Below are 14,684 nucleotides of genomic sequence, written 5' to 3'. Positions count from 1 at the left end.
GTATTTATAGTAATAAAACTGAATGTAATATAAAGGTATAAGGTAGTATATTGTAACGTATATATGCGTGTAATTGTAGGAATATTGCAAAATAAATGTTTATATTACGATTGAAAATAAAGCGTGATATTTCATGAGATATTATACCATAATTGTAGGCCTATAACTTGTAACTAAAATATATGTAAGAAGGAGAACAAGAATAACCTTATATCTATGTTAATAAAATAGTATTGAATATAATTATAGTAATAGAGATTTATGTACGGCAGAGAACGGATATGTAAATACGCTTATCAGAGTGTCGAGTACAATAATATAAGATTGTGAATCGCAAGATATGTGTATATTGTGTAGTAGGTTATAAGTATAAATGCTAGCAATCTAATAAGATAAAATAAAATAAAACGCAAGGTAAATTAGTTTGACTTGCGTAGGATATGTAGTATCAATAATATATAAGATTAGTAAAATATTGTTAAGTAAATATTATTATTTAGTAGCAAGTAATGTTAATAGCGGTGGGATAAAATGATAAAAATAAAAAAAATTTAAGCAAAGTAAAATTAAAGTTAATATTATTAGATTGTAATGATATATGTTTCCTGTGTTTATTCGTGTGACAACGCCGATATTGAATGCACTTAATAAAATTAAAGAAATATTTTTTTTTTTTTTTTTTGCGTAACTCCTTTTTCCTTTGTATGGATAATTTATGATTATTATTTGTAAAATATGTATGTAAGTATACGGGAGGCGAAAATAAAGCTAAATATGGTTAATATAGTTTAAAACTCAAGTATAATCCTTAAAAGTAATATTTAATATGGTTAGTATTATTATATTATATTTATTGCGGTGGGATATATATATATATTATATTATATAGTTAGTAATATATCATGTTGTATAACGGTGGGATATAAATATATATGTATATATGTTTATTTCTTATTTTATTATGTATATATTTTTTATTATTTTGTATGGTCAGATCAATCAATGAGACTCTTTCAAATGGCGGTGGGATTTATGTTTTTTTTTTATGTATATTTTCATTTCCCCCTTTTTTATTGTGAGATATGCTTATATAAATTTTAGCGGTGGGATTTTATTTTTATTTCTTAACATCAAGCAGTAGTGATAAAGCTAGTAGAATTATTAACTGCGGTGGAATTATGTGTATTTTGTAGCAATAAGGCGAAATGAATCAAATCGTTAAATCGATATGAGAAGTCTATCGGCGGCATAGGCAGCTCGGTGCCTTATTCGCGTAGCGCGATATTGATTGATCGATGACCACGTGTAATTTATTGATTAGTAGTGAAATAAGCTAATCGGTTATTACTTTAGCGGTAGGATTATGTTTTTGTCAGCGGTGGGATTAGTGGTAACTACAACTAATAAAAATTATTATACTGCGGTGGGATTAATAGTTTATATAAATTGCGCTTGTGGCATAAGATTACATATTGCAAGGTATATAGTAAACTAATTGTAACTGTGTATCGGAATAAACAAACGATATATGTGTATAATAAAAAGAAACGAGGCAAGTGTGCGTATCCTGTGGTAACGATTATGATTGGTCATATAAAGCGTCGATTTTTACCTAATTAATTATAAAATAAAATGTATGTATATACGTATGTGCGTACTAAGTATAATACTGAATGCAAGTAATATATTGTATGTAAAATTGTATGATTATATGTATTCTATAAAACGAGATAATATTATCAATGTAATTAATAAAAATAAAACTAATATTTAATATGATATAAGTATTACATGTTTGTTCCCTTTTTTTTTTATTATTATTTTTTTATGCGGTGGGATTTAGTGTAGATAAAATGCGATTAATATAATATGTTAGAATGGTTATTGGATATGATTAGTATAATACTTCTATTTTGTTTTCATGCGATCTTATTATTAATTATTAATATTTAAAGTATAAATAGATTTGCGTAAATCGGTTATGTGGACAATTAATTATAAGCATTATTTATTTTTCTTTGTTTTGTGTTTTTTGTGCGGCGGGATCTATAATGTATCGTTAAATTTTATAACTTTGAATAAGCAAATGGATTGTTAGTATTTTGAATATGTGGATTAAATGTTAGATTGAATAAGTGTTAATTATGTTTGATCGAGCTTAGTGTTTCCGGTGAGACAGTAAGTTCGAAATTCACTTGATTTTCCGCTGCTCGAAGAATCAAGCGCATGGTATTTGCATGCCCGTTAATAAAAGGAACCTCGTGAAATCGCGTAGGTTGTCTCATTCATATGATCTATTGTCTGTTCACTTATATCGATTTCATGTAGATATTGCCATAGTCGATTGGTACATGTAAAACAATTTCTAATCGGTTTAATTTCTGTAACTGATTTTAAGCATTGACTACAATTTACTTCGTGGTATGTTAGAGAGTTTAAGGCAAAATGTGATGTTTCGAATTCATATTGGGCTCGAATTATAAGAGTTCTAATTTGTTTAAAACATTTAAGACATAGGCAAAAATTAGTTACTTTTTCGCGGTAGCCTGTGTTTTGTACACAGTACCAAAATGGTGATTTATCGACTGGTTTTATAGGAGTGGTTAAATGTCGGGCCGGAAGACCTGGCCGACGGTGCCAAAGCATCTGTGAACAGAAATAATGATTAGGCGCTCATCCTGGATCCACGTGTGCTACCTTCAATTTGTTGATATGCACAACGCGTGGTCTTTTGCCAATTAGAATTTTTACGTTGCAGGGTGGGAGATTTTCAATTACTTTGTAAGGTCCCACATATTGATCAGAGAACTTTCCTTTACTTGGTTCTTTCAATAGAAATACTTCTGTGCCTTCCTCAAAATGTCGAGGATTTATGTGTCTGTCATAGTATCGTTTGCTTCTTTCTTTAGCAGAGATTAGATTTTGTCTAGCCTCTTCACGTGTTTCGTGTAATCTATTCGCGAGATCTGTGATATATTCGTGATACGTATTTTCGTTATTGGACTCTAAAGGAGGGTGGCTAGAGGGTAAACGAGCTAGTTTGCCGAATATAAGTTCGTATGGCGAAAATTTTGTACCTTCATGTACACTAGTATTATAAGAAAACATAGCCATGTTAATATAGTCGTCCCAGTTATCTTCCTTGTCAATTTGCGTTTTAAGATATTCGGTTAGTACGTGATGCGATCGTTCTAAAGAACCGTTTGACTGAGGATAATAGGCGGTTGTTTTAAAATGTTGAATATTGAATTTCTTAGTCAAAGATCGCATAAGGGAAGATAAAAAATTTGCTCCTTGATCTGTGAGTATGGCTTTCGGAGCACCGTAAATGCATATAAAATTCTTTGCAAATGCGTCGGCAATAGATACCGACGTGGCGTCATTTAATGGTACGGCTACGGAATATTTCGTTAATAAATCTTGCATTGTTAGAATGTATTGATTTCCTTTTATGGTGACTGGTAATGGTCCCATTATATCAAGCGAAACTTTATCAAAAGCTGTTCCGGGGGTGTCCGTAATTATCATGGGCTGTTTAGTTTTAATTCTGGTTAGCTTCTTAATTTGACATTGCTTACATTTTCGAATTAAGTCTGAAATATCCTTTTTCATAGAGCTCCAAAAATAATGTGGTCTTAACCGATTATAGGTTTTCGTTACACCTTTGTGACCACCGTGCGAGGACGCGTGATTTTCTAAGATCAATGCTTCACGTTCGTGAGGCTCAGGATTTCGGATTAAATTTTCACAAATAGTAATTTGACAGTTAGTTCCTGTTAAATAAATTTTGAATTGCTTAAGGACGTAAGACCATGGAATGTCGTCAAAAGATTCGGTTTTACTAACGCTTATTGATTTGAGCTCTAATTCAGTTATTACGTCTACTAATGATTGAAAACAATTTTTTAAAGTTTGTGGCTCTAATAGTGTACGATTATTAAATTTTATAGGGAGTGAAATTACAGTGTTTCCCTTTATGGTTCTTACATTAGCTCTTTCATAAGTTAAGTTTTCATAGTTCGGCAATAAGTTAGCTTCTGAATATCGTTTCGCGCCGTTATCAAAAGGAGTACCGTTTAGGTATATGAATATAACATGGTTATCTTTTCGGCTAAGTAAGTTTTCACGAGTTTTATCGATTGTTGGTTCTTGGAGTGCGAGAGGAAGAAGCGGAATTTGTTCATGAGGGATTGATATAGGAGTAAGTAATTCGTCGTAATATTCTTCGTCGTCATCAGTATCACTTTCGGTATAGTCGGAGATTTCCTCTAAATTTTCGTGATTAGAATTTTGTGATGCATTCATGTCTACGTAATCGTCGTGAGTTTCTATTGAAATGCGATTTTCGTTATTAGTATTTGGCGGTGGGGTCTGCGGTGTGATTCGGTTTTTATTACTAGAAAAGAATAAGGATTCATCAGAAGAATCGTCTTGATCTGCGTTTATTAATGGGAAAACATGATTCTCAGGTGGGTTTCGCGACAAGGCATCTGCGTTATTATTTAAAGTTCCTTTCTTATATTTAATTTCAAAATCGTATTCGGATAATTTGTTGCGCCACTTCCATAAGCGGGAAGACGGATCTTTAATCGAGTTTAGCCAAACGAGAGGTTTATGGTCGGTAATAATTGTAAAACGTTTTCCGTACAAGTATGGTCTGAAATGATTAATACAGTATACTATGGCTAGACATTCTTTTTCAATTGTAGAGTAGTTCTTTTCTGCAGCATTTAGAATTCGCGAAGTATAGGAAATGGGTAAGTCTTGTCCGACGGGACCTTGACTTAAAACTCCTCCGATAGCATATCCGGATGCATCGGTCGTGAGAATAAAAGGCTTAGTGAAATCGGGGTACTGGAGTATTGGATTAGAGCACAATGCTAATTTAAGAGTGTTGAATGAGTCTATTTGTTTTGCTTGCCACGAAAAGGTGCTGTTTTTCTTTAATAAGTCTGTGAGAGGTTTTGCGGTTTTAGAAAAATTTGGAATGAAGCGTCTGTAGTAGCCAGCAAGGCCTAAAAATTGTTTAATGTTCTTAGGAGTTTTGGGAGTAGGGAAATTCATTATTGAGTTGATTTTTCCGGGATCCGGCCTTACGCCGTTTGATCCAATTATGTGTCCAAGATAGGCTACTTCGTGTCGTAAGAATTCGCATTTATCTGGCTGGAGTTTCAAATTCGCGTTTCTTAAACGTTGCATTAAGCGGGTGAATTTAATTTCGTGTTCTCGTAAAGATTTTGCGTAGATAACGATATCGTCCATATAAACGAAGAGTTCGTTCCCCTGTAGGCCAGAGAGAACGTTGTCCATTAAGCGCTGGAAAGTTGCGGGGGCATTTTTTAATCCGAATGGCATTCTCTTGAATTGGTAATGACCGTATGGGGTCGAAAAAGCAGTTTTAGGGGCATCTTTGGATGCCATAGGTATCTGATGAAAACCGGAGGCTAAATCTAGCACGGAAAAGTATTTTGCTGATCCCAATTGATCTAGTATGTCAGTAATATTTGGAAGAGGATAGGCATCGCCTATTGTTTTTTCGTTTAAGTTCCGATAGTCGATGACTAGTCGCCATCGTTTATTTCCTTGAGAATCAGGTTTCTTGGGGACAATCCATAATGGAGAATTGTAAGGAGAAGTGGAATGTTCTATGGAATCGTTTATTAATAAATCGTTAATTTGCTTACTTATTTCTTCTTTATGTACGGGAGGAAATCTGTATTGTTTTGTATGAACTGGTATATCGTCAGTGGTTGGAATGAAGTGTTCAGCAGCGTTTGTGGCTTCGAGGTTATCACCAGGAAGATGAAACCTATCTTCGTTTTCATTGATTAGCGTTTTAATATTTTCTATTTCTTCTGGATTTAAATGATCGAGTCTGAGTAGATTAAGAATTGTCGAGGTACGATTGTTTTCGAGCGAGTGAGTATATTTGGGATGACATTCAGTCGTATAATGAAAGTATACAGGATTATCGTATGCAGGAACCTCAGGACGTCCTCGGACTCCTTTGGTATGTGAGTTTGAACGAGTCTCTGAATTAATAGTAGTAGAATTAGTTGAATTAGCAGAATTAATAACATTGGCAAGAATTACTGAATGCCCTCGGGTTTCAGTAACATGCTGAAGAACAGAGCTGACACCAAGACTAACATCGGCCTCGTTAGGAGATCCTCGGACTCCTCCGATGTTATCTATACTCTTATTATAAGTCACCGGGCTCAGTGACGGGGCTACCGTGTGCCCTCGGGTCTCGGTAGCATGAAGGAGAAGAAGATTGTCATCAAGATTAACGTTGATTTTAGGAGACTTCCGGTATCTCACAGCGTTATCTTTTTTATCTTCATTAAGGTTCAAGGGGGTTTCAAGATTAAGTGAAACTGTCGCATGCCTTCGGGTTTTGACAGTGTGTAAAGAATTATTTTCATCACCCAGACTAACATTGGCTTCAAGCGGTTCGATGCCGCTTCCAATGTTATCTATATTATTTTCTAAATGTGTGAGACTCTCAGGATTTAGTAAATGATTTGGTAAATGAGGGGGAAAGGCAGCTTGTTTAACAGAGGTTGCCGTGTCGAAATCTTGTAGTTCGACGGAAGGGATTCGTACCTTTTGTTCGCTGTCTGATGTATTAAAGATTGGTAGGTAAGCTTTTCCTTTAGAATTTGTGACGATAGCATCTCCCAGGTAAATTTTATCGGCAATTGCGTATAGAGGTAAGTATCCAACTTGTTTTTCTACGTTAATAATGTTAACATGAAATGGGGTAACTGATCTAGCTTTAAGAATAATGATTTCGGAGTTAGCGAAAGGAATTTTTATATCTTGGTAGCTTAGAGATTTATTTTGATAATTAATATTGACAGAGTTTTTCTGGAAGAAAGGGTTTCCTAATATTCCATCGTGTGGAAGACCAACAAGGTCGGGGATTACTTGAAATTTGGTTGGCTGGTTGAGTAATAAAATCTCAACGGATCCTATCGAAGAAATTATTTCAGAGGATATGCCTTTGAATGTAACGATGTCATCTTTATTAATAGTAATGTGGTCTTGTAGGAACCGTGATTTTATTAAGTTAAATGCAGATCCAGAATCAAGCATAAAATTGCATTGATTTACTAGATCTGGGGACGAAATGTCGACAGAGGGTAACGCGTGAACGTCTTTTGTTACGTTCAAGTTGTAGAAACTGTGGCTTGCGGGATTTGGATTGTGGCTGCGGAAGTCTGTTGAGATGTTGTCGGACGCGCTGTTGCGGAGTCGTTCCGACGGGCGTCTGACATCGGAACCCCCGGGAAGTTTCCCGAATTATTTTGTTGTGGCTTTTGTTGCATAATAACTGGCTGTTGAGTCTGATTCTGGCTTTCTAGTGCCTTACGGTAGGCGAATTTACGACACTCACTCATGAAGTGACCGGGTGTCTTACAATATTTGCTTATTTTACCGGTGGGATAGTTGGGACCGGGCTGTCCAGGGACAAGCGGTCGAATAAATGGTTGCGCGATGTTACGATGTGAAGTTATATTCTGATTTTGTAAATTTGGTACCAAACGAGGTTGTGGAGCGCGATTAGGGAAATCAGCACGCGGAGGATACGGAGGGTTAATTTGTTTACGAGCCTTCTCTACCTTGAGGGTTTTCGAAAGTTGGATTGCCGTGACAATGGATTCTTCAAGAGAGAAACATCTTTCTAATTTAACGCGTACTAGAAGGTCTGGGGGTAGGCCGTTAATAAAATTTGTTTTGACTATATGTTCGATTTCTGCTTTCTTATCTTCCGTTATATTTCCGTATCGATCAGATTCTCCGTCAGTAATCGCGGAACGTAATTCCTGGACGCGAGCGACGTAATCAAAAATATCTTCGTTATGTTTCATGTAGATATTTGCGAGTTCTCCGCGGTATTGGTCAACAGATTTGTTCGGGCCGAAAAATTCTTTTAGTCTTCGCGTCAGATCGCGCACGCTACGAAGATCTGCGCCTTCGATGGCTGAGTAAGCGTGACCCTGTAGTTTATTAGTAATTAATTGCATCAAATAAAATTCATGGTATTCCGGAATGAGGTCTAAAGCACGTTCGCAAATTTTGCTGAATTGAAATACGGACATATTACGTCCGTCAAATTTAGGAATAGTATCAATCGCGTCTTTAAAACGAATTGGTGAGTCAAAGTCGTTCCGTCGGGAAGGATTGGGAGATATAGGAGTTGGTGCGCTCGTATTTGATTGTTGCATTTCGAAAAAACGGGAATTTAACTTTTCTATTTGATCGGGTAGCGCGTTTAATGAAGCTAGCTGTTGTGTTACTTGTTCCATAATTGCTCGACTTTGTTCTAATTCAAATTGTCTAGCTTCTAGAGTTTCTGTGCGTTCCTTCAATATTTTTTCTTTTTCTTCCAATAATTGAGCGTACTTTTCTAATTCTTCTCGCGAAATTGCTTTATCAGATTCAGATCTTGTAATCGGCATTTTGAAATATAGTATGTATTACCAGAGTATTTTATGTGTTTGTAGTTTATTAGCCACCAGAGATTTTGTGATATTGTAAATGTCTTTGCTAGGGGCGCTTGGTAAGCTGCCACCAAAGAATTTTGGGTGATTTAAAATTAAAAACGGAATTGGTTATAATAATTGCAAGATTGTTATTTAGGGCGCGTAGTAAGCTGCCACTAAAAATTTTGTAATCGCCAGAAAATTCGTTTGAAATTAAATAGCCACCAAAGAATTTCGTGATTCTATTAAAGTTAAGTTGAAATCGAATTTGAGAATTAGAATTTTATTTTAAAATAAGCCACCAGAAAATTTTGATATTGCATTAAAATATTTCTCTTTCCTGTTATTATTTTTACTAAGCCAACAGAAAGTTTATTATTTGTATTAGGTTTTAAAATGAAAACTGCTAGGGTTTGTCGTCAAGTGTAATTAAAATGGATTTTCTATATTTACGATAAGCTACCAGGAGATTTGTGATTCGTGTATTTTAATGAGTTTAAATAAAACAGGCTATGAGCGATAGCAAACAAGAAGCAAAAGATAAAAGACAAGATACAAAGGCACAAGAGTTTGATGAATAAGATTTTGTCTTCTTGTTACTTTTCATTTATATAATTTTGTAATAAAAGCAATTTACAAGGTTTTTGCAAATAAGTAGATCAGGCTGTAGTAGTTTTTCGTAATAAAGTTCACTAAAATTGCAATTCGAGACACAGTATTAATATTCAATATGCGGTATATATATTATATTATAGCAAGATTCGATAAAGCTGAAAATAAAATGATTAAAAATACAATAAAAATGTTTAAAAGCAAGACCAAATCTCTCTCCTTTCTCACTCAAAGCTTTGCGATTCCTTCTTTTTGGCGTAAAATAATCCCACCGCTGCCACCAGAGAATTTTTGTGTTGTTACGGACAAAAATTTCAAAAACCGATTCGTAACGTTCCGTTGAAGACTACTCGATACGGGGGCAGCTTTCGTTCTTTTGTCTAACGGGGCTCTCAATTTATTTGTTTTAGGGCGACCGCAGCACGTCTGCTTATTTCCCAGGGATACGCCGAGAGCCGGAAGGATCGTTTATCGCGTTTGAGAGAGAAATAAATGGGATGAGACAGGTTAAATAAACGTATTTATTATTTATCAATCAGTATTAATCTTCATTTATTGAATACATAACCAATATATATATATATTTTGTGATTATTGGGATGATAGAAATTATGTTAAAGAATGTATATAAATAATAAGATAAAATAAAATAAAATAAAGAGTGCGATGATTACTCAAAATAGTATGTGATAGATCCAAATTATGCATATGAAACAATTAAATAAAGTAATGAATATAAGTATGTTATTAAATTATTTATAATCAGGTAAGATATGAATTTATTTATCGTTTAGTCATTTAATAAAAACAAATTGATTTATGAAATTTAATTGATTGATTTTATAAACTGGATAAAAATTATTTACTTTATTGATTGAATAAACTTGTGATGAATATTTCTTGTGTTATTAAGTAGGCTGCCAGTTCAGCCGAATTCTTGACGTCTGAAGAATGGTTAATTGTGTTAGTGTTTAAGCGTCTTACCTTGTTTTTGTGAAGTACTAAGGAGATGAGAGAAAAGAAAAGGTATTGCCTCGTGATTATAATTGTTTGTCCTAGATTAATTAATTGTAACAGCTCATTTTTAAATTCATGCAATAAAAGCAAATTCGCTACTAGTCTAGTGGCGTGAACGTATCCTTGCGACTCTATTCTCGCTCTTGGCGGTATCCCACGTCACATCGGGAGTAAAATAAAAATAAAAAAAAAGAAATAGAGCCAGGAGTCACCAGACAGGTAGGACATACATTCGAATACTTCCTCAATTGTTCTTTCAGATTTCGCGTATTAGAATAAAAGAAAATCACTGTCAATCAGGGTTTGTGAACGTATCTTACGACTCCACTCTCGCTAGGCGGTATCCCACGTCACATCGGGAATAAAATAAAATAAAAAAAAAGAAGCAGAGTCCGAGATCCAGGTTGACAGGATATTTGTAATATAATTGAATTTATAATTTAAGTATCGGAATATTGTTATTGTTATTCATTTGATTGTCTGAAAGAACTGCGTTAACGAACCGACGGATCGTACAGGTATTGTCCCGTGCAAAGTAGATATTAGATATCCGCTTGTTTAGCTTTTTATCACCAGGAGTACCCTCAACGGGCTCCAGTCAGCCAATACCACCAGCTGTTGGGTGACTAAACTCGACTTCTTAATTAAGGAGCCGACGCACAAGACGGTGATCCGTATCAGACGTGTCGCGGTAGACGCGTAATTATTTATGGGTTTCAAAGTATAGAGGCATATGAGATTAAATTATTTGTTGAAAAGTAGAAGGATGCGATCGTATTTTATAATTTTTATTTATTTATTTATTCAGGTAACAATGCTGGAGATCGCATAAAGGTTTAAGGAGTGTGGAAGTACTTCAGTTAAATTTCTATATCTAAATTAGTAAAATAAGCGGGGTTATAATTGGCAATAATAAAACATGTATAAATGAAAATCAATTATTGTATCAAATATATATGTGTGCATTTAATTCAGTTGGGTCTCGAATGCGTTATGAAATCAAGTAAATTGCATGTGAACTTTGAATAATTATTATATTATTTCATGTAAATTATTAGAATCAGTGATTTGAATATTATTTATTATATCTGGCACAAAGTAACGTAGAATGTTATGATAATCGTTAAATTAGAGATGTACAAGTTGGATATTAAATAGAAATAGAGTAGATATCAAAGTATTAAATCATGGATAAAATTGCATTGAATAAAATTAAATCGAATTGGATAGTAGTATGGGTTGTATTTAATCAAAGTGAAATATCAGATTTGCTGCATTAAATTGAATTGTGAATTAAATCGGATCGTAAATTAAATTGCATTAAAATGAATTAAATCAAGTTCAGTGGTGAGTTATTTGTAGTATTGAAATTTAAATTAAATCAAATTAAATTGGGATATCAATGCACATTAACATAAATTAAATTAAATCAGATTGTAGAATATGTCACATTAAAATAAAATAAATCAGAGTATCAGTATATTAAAACATCGGTGTATCAGAAATAAAATGTTCATGCATCAATCAATGTATCAATAAATGTCAAATAAAATATCAATGTGTCAACCAAGCTGTATTAAGTTAAATTAAATTATAATAAAAATCAAAATGTCAATTGAGTAGTGTTAAATTAGAATTAAATTGTCAAAGTCGCAAATTAAATTGAATTAAATTAAATTAAATCGTGATTAAATAATATTAAAATTGAATTAAATTGAATTAAATTTCCAAACGGCAGACTGGGGTAATATTGTATAAGTATTTATTCGGTCGTTAAATTGTTAAGTATTTAATTATTAAAATAATTTAAAATAATTTAGAATGATAGTCCAAAAGTGATTACGCGCGAGAGAGTATGCACTTGTAATGATTGATGACAGCTTGATTGAAGTTAAGAGAATATTATAAAATAAATTAATTAATTTGAGTTACTCACCAAGGGATCTTCGGGGATATAAGAATTATTGAGGCTGGATCCCCAAATAGTTTTACAAGTCTTTATTTCTTTATGTTACAGTTCTTTCGATTGTCGACAAGATGGCGGATTCTCTCAAGATGGTGGAGTCGGAGCACAATGATCAATTAAAGTGATACTCTTAAGGAGCGTGATGTTATTACTTCAAAATCTCGGCGCGCAATGCTGATCCGCCGCGGCGCTCGCTTTTATATTGTTCGAGTTTGTAGGCCGCGGAGTGTGGTACGAAGTAGGAGTTGCATCATTTTCGCTTCTAATTTCAAAGGGTGCCGCGGAATGTCGGCATAATTTTACAAAGGATGTACTTGCATCGGATGTTTAGTCTTTCGAGATACAGAAAAATATCATATTACTTTTTGATCAAACAATTTCGCAAGTGACTCACGATGACTCATCCCCGAACGTGAGAATGGAATTTATGCATCTTATGCATATAAAATATTCATTCAAATATTATAACTGTGAAATAAATTATTAATTAATGTTTCCACGACTCGTACGCTTGCGGAGGTTTTATACAATAATATTTCTTTCATTGTAAAGCTTAGTTTTTGCAAAATTTAATTGTTAATAGACGCTACGCATTAATTATTTGATATTTAACGAAATTAATTATTTATAATACTTATTTGTTGAAATAATGACTCTATATGGTAATATTAATTGATACAAATAGATTTTATATTATTTAGAGTTCTGTTTTATTAAGATTAATTATTAACTGAGTCTGAATAATTGAATATGCGTACGTAGGTATGTTTTATCAATAAACTAATTGTTAATTAACATTTTTCTTTGTGGTAACAATTTTTACGTACAGTAGTAGTGGTTCTCAAACGATATATGTAACTTTTATATTTTTTAAACCTTCGCAAGTGTGTTATTAATGAATATTTAGTTGCGCGTAATATTTCATTATTCAAGCGTTATAATATTTGCACATATTTTAAATAGGGGTTCCCATCTATTACAGTGGTGATCACCTTAGTGATTCGCCGCTCTTGAATTTTAGCACTTGTAATAATTTCGATGAGCTAACCTTGAAGGCTTTAGACGTTTGCAATTAATATCGTCAGTGAATATTCTACCTTAAGTAATATTTCATCGCTGGTGCATATGTGAGTTTTATAATAATTTTACATTCTTCTTATAGAGGTTCGCATTTATTACAGTGATGGTCAGCCATCTTGTGTACAATGCGATAGCTTCAGTGACATGGCCTTGGGACTTTATTTATTAATTATGCACTTGCAAAAGCCTTAATAATTATTTCTTTAATCAAAATCGATTGTTAACTAGCTTTATGAATAAATGATAGTCGCAAAATTATGTAATTGATAAGGATTATTTATTTATAATTAAATTATTGTTCGTATATATAATATTCTATTTGTTAATTAGTATTTATGCAAAAAGGTGATTGTTAATTAATATTTATGTTTGAAATAATAATCTAAAATTGATATTAATAATTATTTAATTGTTTAAACCATTTTATATATTATTTAGGCTTCTACAATGGTCTTATGAATATTCTACTGTTAATAATATTTCATGATAGTGATGCAATGATTTTACATTCACCTTCACAAGGGTGCTCATGTACCATGACGGTTCTCAAGGTGAGAGACTTGTGTTTCAAGGCCTATAGTACTTATAAAGGTCTTTTGGCAGTTGTCCTTGACACTTTAAAAATTTATATCTCGTGAACGGTAAGAGATTAAGAGATGGGGTTTGGACCATCGTATAGAGGACCTCGAGGACTATGTTTGGCCGAATTTTGGTCTTCCCGAAAAATCGGGGTGGGGGTAAAAATTGAAGTTTTTAAAAGAACATCATTTACGGTCGAATCAGGTAAAACGGAGCGTTTTGGCAAGTTTTCGGTTTTTGGGTAAAAAATGTGAAATTTGTCCCAAAAAAATAATTGTTTTTTCCAAATTTTTGGAAACATGATTTTTAGTATAAACAAAGTCTGCGACGCTTCTTGGAATTAATTTGGCAACTCTACCTCTTATGGTTCTCGAGATATTGGCAAAAGTTTTCGGGAATTCTTGGAATTACAGCAGCATTTCCAGGAATTCGTGATGGCTGTGTATGACGGGTTTATCATTCGGTAGGCGCTTGTAACAAATGGTAAGTATACCATTGTCGGTAATTAGGGAATGGTTATTGATGGTAAGTGCAGGTAAGTTATCGACAGTTGGCCCTCTATTGGCAAAGTATGCAAGTTAATGGTAAGTTTTTAATAGTAGAGGTATCCCGTTAGTCGGTAACTTATAAGATTTTAGTATTTTAATTTAATTTAAAGAATTTTTATAATAAAATGAACGATTATTGATGCAATTCCTTTACAATATTAAATTTAGGTGTCGACCATAAGGTGTATGATTAATTTAATTGAATAATTCGATATTCAATGTAGATTTGGTAATTAACTATTATCATCATGATTTCGAACGATTGTAACCTTAAAGAATACAACATTTTATATGGTCTTAATGATTAATATAGGTAAAATGGTGGTTCAAAAGTTATGAACGTTAGAGAATATAATAATATAAATATTAGCTGGTTAATATAGAGATAGTATA

At 33.2% G+C, this 14,684-nt stretch overlaps 1 protein-coding gene across 1 annotated transcript; it reads right to left on the bottom strand.

The window, feature by feature from the left end:
• Positions 1-699: 699 nt before the first annotated feature.
• On the bottom strand, positions 700-8,465 carry LOC118646543. The gene is made up of 2 exons (XM_036289646.1): positions 7,279-8,465; positions 700-7,246 (listed from the first exon to the last, which is right to left on the bottom strand). The coding sequence occupies exons 1-2, from the start codon at positions 8,463-8,465 to the stop codon at positions 2,674-2,676; spliced, it is 5,760 nt and encodes a 1,919-aa protein (XP_036145539.1). The 3' UTR covers positions 700-2,673.
• Positions 8,466-14,684: the final 6,219 nt, after the last annotated feature.

This window comes from Monomorium pharaonis, chromosome 1 (genome assembly GCF_013373865.1).
Source record: "Monomorium pharaonis isolate MP-MQ-018 chromosome 1, ASM1337386v2, whole genome shotgun sequence".
Taxonomy (NCBI): domain Eukaryota; kingdom Metazoa; phylum Arthropoda; class Insecta; order Hymenoptera; family Formicidae; genus Monomorium; species Monomorium pharaonis.
This window is presented reverse-complemented; position numbering and strand designations above follow the sequence as displayed.

What these genes read in the sequence shown, in the direction of transcription:
- LOC118646543 (XM_036289646.1), bottom strand. Translation starts at nt 8,465, where the DNA reads ATGCCGATTACAAGATCTGAATCTGATAAAGCAATTTCGCGAGAAGAA. An exon ending in AACTTCCCGGGGGTTCCGAT is followed by an intron (nt 7,247 to 7,278) that starts GTCAGACGCCCG and finishes ACTCCGCAACAG; the next exon opens with CGCGTCCGACAACATCTCAA.